General features: G+C 38.2%; 1 protein-coding gene across 2 annotated transcripts; it reads right to left on the reverse strand.

Moving 5' to 3' along the window:
- Positions 1–3,091: 3,091 nt before the first annotated feature.
- On the reverse strand, positions 3,092–9,356 carry pigh (phosphatidylinositol glycan anchor biosynthesis, class H). 2 transcript variants are annotated; one of them, XM_007231510.4, is made up of 6 exons: positions 9,245–9,356; positions 8,045–8,331; positions 5,033–5,242; positions 4,846–4,929; positions 3,706–3,787; positions 3,092–3,600 (listed from the first exon to the last, which is right to left on the reverse strand). In XM_007231510.4, the coding sequence occupies exons 2-5, from the start codon at positions 8,222–8,224 to the stop codon at positions 3,713–3,715; spliced, it is 549 nt and encodes a 182-aa protein (XP_007231572.1). In that variant the 5' UTR covers positions 8,225–8,331; positions 9,245–9,356; the 3' UTR covers positions 3,092–3,600; positions 3,706–3,712. The 2 variants fall into 2 exon arrangements, with proteins under 2 accessions (XP_007231572.1, XP_049339643.1); XM_049483686.1 differs by lacking the exon at positions 9,245–9,356 and having other exon boundaries at positions 8,045–8,459.
- Between the last annotated feature and the right edge of the window lie 84 nt (positions 9,357–9,440).

Here is a 9,440-nt window from a genome sequence, read left to right on the forward strand (position 1 = left end):
GCACTGTTTACATATATGCAGGGGAGTCAACAGTGCGCTGGCCTTCCATCAGCCTCAGGTGCTCGTGGGTAAACATGTGAAAGAGTTCATCCATCAGGATCCTAAATAAGCTTTAATGCTCAGCACTTATGGTGCAATAATTACTCTGAGAAAGTTCCAAGTCGAGTGGCATGATGATGTTTATGTGTGTGTTCTGAGTGAGCTAGAAGGTGTCACAATCTGACACCCCCCCTCCCTCCCCTGGGTCAGTTCCTGAGCAGTTCACACCTCCAGTAGGGATGATTAGCCTGCTGGAAGGGTCTTCACAGCAGGCTAACACACCGCCCTGTGAAATTTCTACCCTCTGGTTGTTTTCACGGCTTTCCTGTGAGGGGTTTATAATCAAATCCCTCCAAATGGTCAGGAGGAGCGAAGCAAAGCTACATGGGAACAAGTATTTTTTGAGGGAAAAGCTTGGGAACTCTGACCTTTAAGCCTATTCTTGTCCAGACATGATCCGAGGCCTAGCATTAAGAGAAACAATTTGAGTGCTTAATCAGCGTCAATAGAGGAACTGACCAGAGAATACAAGGCTTTGGCCTACAGTACACACACACACACACATACACCCACACCTACACCCACACATGTAAGCTTTCTCTTTCCTTTTTTGCTGTAAACCAACCTGTAGAACCACTCCGCCTTACTTAAAAGCCACCTAAGAGTAGGTTATGCTAACAACAGAGACACAGCTTCTTATGTACAGAGCTACCACAACAGGGTTAGGCCTAAAGCAAGTTTTAACAGCTCTGAAAAGTTCACAATCTTCACAAGAAGAGAAGACAAAATAATGCACTAATTGCCATGAATCAGCAAACATGACTATTGATGACTAAACGTTCATGTGTCCACCCAGCAGACTCCCCAACAGCTGTTCTACAGAAATCATGCGAAACCAAGATTATGCAGAAAAAAATTAAATTTGCCTGCCGTCATCCCACCTTGAAAGCATATGTACTGTCAAAAACAAACCCACCAGGTTCACAAGTTCAATGTAAACACAATTTTTACTTAACACATTAACTTATTCAACCAATCAAATTAAAAATTAAGCTACAAGTGGGTAAAACCCACAAGAAATTCTGTGGTGAACTGAAAAATATACACCCTATTGTTTTCATGAGCCACTGTTGCAATGGCACTCAATGCAGGACTTAAAATCTCAACATTTGGTAGCAGAGACTTGGGTTTTAAGCCCACGATACAAATATACCTTTACACTTACAAAAGTGCTTATTATCTATTTTTGGAAACAGTAAAGCAATCCCAGTTAGTGTAGAGATTGTAGAGACATGAATGTGTTAGAACCTTTGTAATCAGGGACATTGATACTGAACATTACACTTGAATTGTGTGAATTCCAATCTAAATTACAGCTGCAGTCCCAAAGACTTTTTTATACGAAATTGAAAGCAGAAGTATTCCTAAAATGGGTGAGGACAAAATATTTAAATGAATGGTTTCATAGTCCTGGCACAACCATCCCTGCAACGTCTACAATATTAATTTTATAAAAAGAGTGGTCTGGTTAGTTTGTTAATGCAATTGTTCTTTTTTTGAAGTATTTCATAAATTAAAACAAACAGTATAGGGAAAAAACAGAATTCCTATTTTTTTCTATTTATGTTTGTCTTTAACCTGCATTAAAACAACTCTTCCACATTGCTCATTGCAGTTACAAATTCTAATCGGATAGGTCTTTAAATCCCCCAAAGTCATGAATGGACACATTAAAGTTGAAATATTACATTAAAAGGACATACAAACCACACTAATGTATTGCTAAGGTTTACAGAGAACAGCGTTTTGTGAAAATATCACATAGTGACACGCCATCATCCGAACACAAGTGTTGTATGGTTGGGTCATAAGTAGGCCATGATGGCACAACATTTCTTGAGAAAATAAAAATGGAGGATCAACATGGAACCATGGGCATAGTAGTTCTACTGGGAGTGGGTGCGGTTATGAAACAAGCCTCCATCTAACCTGTTTAATGCAGTATAGTTTGATTAGATAAACAGCATGTAAGCAATCTTTAAATCTCTCTTGCGCTGAAAACACTTTCTTACAAAAGAGCTTGCACAATTAATTACTGCCGACAAACCAAGAAGGAGGGGAGGTGGATTAGCATAATCCAGCAACAATAGTGACCATGCTGGAGACTGAGAGTAAGGCTGTGGAGACTACAGTCAGTATCTATACATTGTATCAGTGTAAACCACAATGGTGAATCCTACTGAAATCAGTCACTTATTGTCTAAACTGTTACATCAAGGAGAATACAAAACACTTAACTAGGCATGACAAATTAAAACAAATAAATAAATAAATAATAATGTATGAAAGATGTACTAATTTATCCTTTGTCTAGTTCTCTGTTTCTCAATCACAATACTGGCGCCCCCTGCCCCACACATTTTAAGGATGCCCTGCTTTACCACAGAACTCCTGCAACACTGTGAGGGCTTGTTAATGAGCTGATTAGTTAAATCTGGTATGGTAATAGCAGGGAAGGCACTAAAATGTGCAGGGCAGGGGGGACCAAGACTAGGATTGACAAACATTGCTCTATTCACAAACAACTTTATTTACTACCTAATTTGTCACGTAGGAAGACTGCCTAACTCACAAGAGACGCATGATTTCCCCCTAGTGGGCATCAGCTGTTAACACCTTATTTTTTTTAGTTTGTTTTTGAAAAATGCAGGAAAAGGTATTGACGTTATCAACCTGGAACTTTCTACCGCCCGCATTCATGGCGCTAAGGAAAAGACACTACTGGCTTGGGAAAATGCTGCTGAGATGTTTATGGCATTGCTCTGAACTTTTTGTTTTATTTCTGAATACTATCACATTGTATTTGATTAACTGGCCATTGAGGTGGGGTGCTTTGGGGAGGGGGGTGCGAGTTCGAGGGTGGCATACACAATCACCCTCATTTTTTTTTTGTTCTTCAATATTGTAATGTACATTGTTGCTGGTAATGTGGATAAAAATGAAAATAAATAAATAATTGATCACAAAAAAAGAAAAATGCAGGAAAAGGAAATGACTAATCAAAATTATTTTATTTACAGATTTGTTTTTCAAAGTTTCTAAAATTAATGTACAACAATGTACAGCTGTGTACAAACTAATTCATATTACCTTTCACAAGCTGAAAAGTTCCTACAAGTTACTACATGATTTTCTATAAAAACAAAAAACAAACATACAGTTTGAAATCACAGTGAGAGTTTCAATGGATCTGGCTAATAAATAAAGCTAATTTACCTCTATAATTCTAAAACTTGACCTCAGAAAGTGCCAAACAGCCCAACTCATGACTCAAGTCACTAATACTCAACTAACCAGGGATTGTCTGACAATTCATTTTTAAGGTTATTCATTTTTCTAGTGTTATTAACATTGTCAATATAACTGTCAGACTTTAGAAACCAAACAGTCAAAACGGAGTGATGTAGGACAAGCTGCCAGGATGAAACACTGGTCGGGAGTTTACAGAGAGTTTCCAGACTGCAGTGAAGCATTTTCATAGCTGAGCACTGATGAAAAACACTGTAAAAGAAAAAAAGGGGCTTTAAATACATGTCTGGAAAGCATATCGTCACTGAAAAGATATTATCAGCATGCAGACTTGTCATGTGGACATTATGCCTTTACCTTTATGTCATCGGCTCTGTGCAATTATCTCTTGACAGCTTTTGTACACGCGAACCAGGCAGTTGAGCCGAGGCTTTGAACTCTGGGGGAGGAATGCAACATGTAATATTCAAAAAAATGTTGAATTGTCACCAAATTCCAGTGAAAGATTGCATCTTCTCATGTGCTGTTTTTGAAAAATATGTGGTAACATTATACTGGGGCGGCACGGTGGCGCAGTGGGTAGCACTTCCGCCTCACAGCAAGACGGCCTGGGTTCGATTCCCGGCTGGGGCGTCCCGGGTCTTTCTGTGTGGAGTTTGCACGTTCTCCCCGTGTCTGCGTGGGTTTCCTCCGGGTTCTCCGGTTTCCTCCCACAGGCCAAAGACGGCACGTTCAGGCTAATTGGAACTTGGTTGAAATTGCCCCTTAGGTGTGAGTGTGTGAGTGAATGTGTCTGTGTGTCTGTCTGTGTCTGTCTGCCCTGCGATGGATTGGCAGCCTGTCCAGGGTGTATCCTGCCTTCCGCCCGATGCCGGCTGGGATAGGCTCCAGCACCCCCCCGCGACCCTTAATGGATGAAGCGGTTGATAATGACTTGACTAATGAAGACATTATACTGGAGTCAAATCATCAACTTCACTGTATGTCCAGAAGGGGGCAGCCACCGGCTCAAACAGAGGTGCTTATAAAATCATGAGTATTAACCAATTTGTCCTGTCTGGTTACAGTAAAAGCCTCTACTCTTTAGTGAAGAATTTACTTTATATTTAACAACAATTATGTGAGGCTTTGGTAGTATTTAGCCACAACATAATTAGTGAAATCAGGTACTGATTTATTCATAAGATAGAAGCAGTCCTTATGCCTATTCTGCTGCCTATTCTATTGCTGATGGCACCATTGAATTAAATAATTTTAAGCATACATATTATATGTCCAAATGTTTGTGGAGACCCCGTCTAATGTATGCATTAAGCTTCTTTAGGTGAGATCCATTACTGACACACATGTATAAATGCCCACACAGCTTGTCTAGTCCCTGCAAAAAAGTACTGTCAATAAAATAAGACTCTTTGGGGCAGATAAACATGAAACCACTGGAACCATGCCTATTGGGAAGCAATTTATTTGTGTATATACTGTAGAAGAAATACGTACCTGAAATAAAGGGACAACACTGGCAACTCCATCAGGCTCTGATGGATCCTTTATCAAGATGCAAAGATAGTATATAATACTTTGCTGGGGGACAAAAAAACATAGGTAGATCTATATGAGCAAAAAAAAACAGTAGCAGTCGTACATTATGTTACTGGTCACTGTAAACAACAAGGTGTCTACTTACCATGTAAATAGCCTCATTGATTACAATGTCTTTGATTTTGCTCATTTCAATGAATGTAGTGCTCTCCCGGCCTGAGGCGTATAAAGAGGACAGTTGGATGCCCAGTGAGCCGATTATGAGAAGAGTTTCTTGGTCCACTTTCACAAAGTGGATGTGCAGAATCATTCCAACCAACGTCACCATTATAGCACTCGACAGGACGGTGGTGTTCTACAACAAATGTTACACACAGTTAGCTCTGCTCTTTAGGCTTTCTGTACTACAGGTCAAAGAGTTTCATTAACAGAACACCATTACAGCTGTGAAGCATGGGGGTTGGATCTATAATGCTTTGGGGTTTGTGCTGCTGCCAGTGGCATAAGTAGTATTGCACAGATGGATGAAAGAACAGTTTTGACAAAATCCAGGAAAACCTGATTGCAGATACCATATATAAAAAGGGTGTAGCTGAAAAGCAGATGAAAATGATTTAAAATGGACAACACAACCATCCTGGTTACATGGTCCATACTCTTTCTGGGTAGAAGGAAGGTAGTTAAAAGGAAGGTGGAGGAGTGTGAGGAATGCCAAAAGCAAAAAAATTTAATAAAATAAAACAGGGGAAGCAACCACTCAATAGTGTCACCTTGTTCCTTGTTTGGTTATATGTAGGGAAAAAAACATAATTTAGAAATAATAATAATATAATAATTATATATTTTGTCTAATTATATATATATATGTACACAAAAGCACAGCATAAATTTTTTTAACAAACGTCATATATTGGAAATATATATATTTCCAACACTATTTAATGATCATCCAAGACATAAATAAACACAAACAACCAATGACTGTTCAGCTTGCCAGCCAATTACTATGTAGTTACCAGGTAAAAAAGCTTTACTAAGGTTTTAACCTTTAGTCCTTGCTCTGGAGCCCCCCCTAGGGTATTTGTTGTTGTTGTTGTTTCTAGTATAAAGGGAGGAACATACAGAGGCCAGGTTCCTCGTAAACTGGTTCTGGCAGATATTTCTGGAAGCTGACCTGTAAGTCTTCAAAAAGTTATTTCCATGCATGCCAGGTATATTTCAACCAGTCCTGCCCTCTAGAGGATATACTTTACAATTACCCAGACACACAAACAAAGTCAACAATTCTGCAGATGTGTGTTTACAGAGATGCATAAAATATTCAGCCAAAAGTAATAACTTTTATTAAGCAAAAGACTAAATAATTAATTTAGTCTTAATACATTTAATAAATAATCAATTTTAAGTCAAATTGTGCTTTGTTAGCAGTCCCCTCTAACAGTATTGGAACAGCGATGCCAATCCCTTTATTTCTGTTGAAGACTGAAAACATTTGGGTTTGACCTTAAAAGATGAATATGATACAAAAGTTCAACATTTCAGCTTTTATTTCAAGGTACATTAATTTGATCCACAGTTTAGAAGATTAGTGCATTTTAGTGCATCCCTATCTTAAACCGACTGTGCTTGTGCTCACCTGAAACCCAGTTAACCCACTGAAACTCAAGCACAGGGGATGAGGAATAAGCTTGGCAGCAATATAACTGATTGACTGAGTTGACCCTAATCAACAACAAAATCACTGAACTGTGCTGGATTCTTGCCATTTTAGGACGGACCCCTATGTGAGAATGTGACTAAAGAAGAGGGTGTTACAGGTGAGCGCCAAATCATATCGTTAGCAGTAATATCACAAACATTTTTTACATTATAAAATATGTGATGAAAGTGATATTTAGCAGTCTATTTAGTATTTATTTTGCCACCTAGTGTATTTACAGTTTGTTTGTATATACATGCAATAAATGTGCTAACTATTAATCTTTTTCTATTTTATACATACACTCATACATATATTTTATTAGTACTTTACTGATTGACACAGTAGTAGCTAATGTAAGGCTTGGTAACGCTAACTAACTATTCATGAAAACACTACAGTGCCCCTAATGTGAAATCATGCAAAAAATAAAAATAATAAAAGAAAAGGAAATAATGCGTGACCGACCTATTAAAGCGTGGAAATGCGTTCCCATGCTTTAATAAGTCGTGGCCACGCATTATCTCTTTTATATTATTATTTTTTTACGTCACATTAGGGTACGTACTCTCTGTACACTGTAAAAACCAAACTCAAAATTGTTCTTCTTGCTGTGATTTTTAAGTCAGCTGAACAAGAAATATTGAATTGCACCATAAACTATAGCAAACTAGTTGCCTCAACTAACATTATTACGTTTTTTGTTAAAAGTTGGTCTGACTAAATCATTTGTGTGGCAAATTTTACAAATTGCAGTTGAACCCTAGTTGAGGCCAAGCCAACTACTCTGCACTACTGCACATTGCTCAGTTTTACTCTTCAGTTAAACAGGGTCTACTGAGCAGTTCTGCAGGGGCTTTTCACCTGATGTTGGTCATGCTATTTGCATATTGGGTGTGTCCTCCCATCTCTCACTCACCATCAGTGTGCAGTCATTCTCCACAGACTGTCTTCTTTTGGTCTTCACTTATGTGTTATATAATAGTAGCTGCCTGGCCTCAGTGTTGAAGGCTGTCTGGTACCAGCTGGTTCTGTTTGCATTACCGCAATACTTATATGACTGACAATAAGACAGATATAAAATAGTCATAAATTCTCAGTTGCTAACTTATATTAACAAACAATATAGTGCTCATTATGCGAGTTTGATTTATGTAAAACGTGACCTTAATGGATAGACAGCGGAACTTACAAAACACATCATAGAACCTAAATGAGTCAAACTAACAACACAAAGTAAACTTCAAAGTTGGTGAGAATTAATATTTAAAGTTTTATGCATATGAAAAAAAAGTATTTCTTTTCTTTTCTTTTTCTTTCTTTTTTCTTTTTCAAAACTTAAACGGTTCTGTTCTTTTCATTTTTACAGTGTACAACACTGCAAAAAAACAACAGTGTATTTAGGTCATGTTAGCTAACTAGCGAAGCTAACCTAGCAAGTTACGCTAACTTACGTACCTCCGTGAGGAAGAACACGGCGTAGGCGAGCAGCCAGACGGAGCAGGTGTACCCCATCACCTTGAGTAGAGAGACCTTCGGGGAGCTGACAGTGAACTCTCTGCAGAAAGGAGTGTAGTTCTGACACTCCAGCGAGATGGGTTTACCGCTGATGTCTGTAAACGGTCCTTCTTCAGCCATGACGGGAGCAGACAGCAGCACAAGCTCAGCTGTCACAAACCAGCGCTGAAACACCCGTCAGAAAGACGCCTCACCAACACAGAAGTGTGTTCAATACTGATTAAAGCCTGTAATACAGTACATAAAGACAGTCCAAATATAACCAGATATTTACTAATGTCTATGAAGCCTCGGCGAGTATCAGTTCACATCGATAGAACAGAACCTGGCGACCTTAAAAAACACGGTGCATCATGGGAAATTGAGTTTTACCACGTTTAAACTGACATGTTAAAGCAAGATTTCTTTTTTTATGCCACTGCGGAATTAAAAATGTATTTACAGTCTTAAGTTTGGTCGACAATTTTTCTTATTAATATAATTATTATTTTTCTTATTCTTTTTTATTATTATTATTATTATTATTATTATTATTATTATTAGTAGTAGTAGTAGTAGTAGTAGTAGTAGTAGTAGTAGTATAGGTTTAACTGTTTAACTGTAACAAATTACCTGATTGAATACACTCATAAAATAAATACATAAACTCAAGTAACTCTATTAGTAAGAAAATAACAAAAAAAAACACCATTAGCTTATACATAAACTGAGCAGATGTAAGCTGCCTTATTAAACACTCATCAGACACTGTTCCTATTGCCACACCTCATTAAAATGAGTTGACAGGGCTATGCTAGCTGGGGACACTAAGTTAACTAGTTGTTATTGTAAAATTAGAATGATAAAAGAAATATAATTAAAATTTATGACGAGTTATTTCAAAAATAAGTTATGTAATAAGTCTCTATACCTTCCATAGATTATCCTATTCATCCGGTAAAATGTAATACATTAAAACACTTAGCATCACTAATATAGTTAATACACATGGCATTGCTGAAAGAGTGCAGTGTTACTGCATAAAAAAAAACAGAAGACGTTAACAGGGACGATAAGAAACAGCGGTTAAATAGATGGGTTAGCAAACTAGCTTCGTTAGCCGCCTTTTCCCTCGGTTTTTCACTACATTTCCCTACTCACCTTGCAGCAGCCGTTCCCCTCCGACCTTCAGGCTGAAAACAAAGTCGATCAGCTGATGTGACTTGGCAACAACACTCTCCGAAATCAACCGGCCAGCGGAATTATTCAGCTAACCAGCTGCTCTCAAAACAAGCGGCTCGACCTTCCTGTCCAGACTGTAAATCTGTCCAGAGACAGCCCGGGCGCTGCTGTGTGT

The sequence above is a fragment of the Astyanax mexicanus genome, chromosome 1 (assembly GCF_023375975.1).
Source record: "Astyanax mexicanus isolate ESR-SI-001 chromosome 1, AstMex3_surface, whole genome shotgun sequence".
Lineage (NCBI taxonomy): Eukaryota > Metazoa > Chordata > Actinopteri > Characiformes > Acestrorhamphidae > Astyanax > Astyanax mexicanus.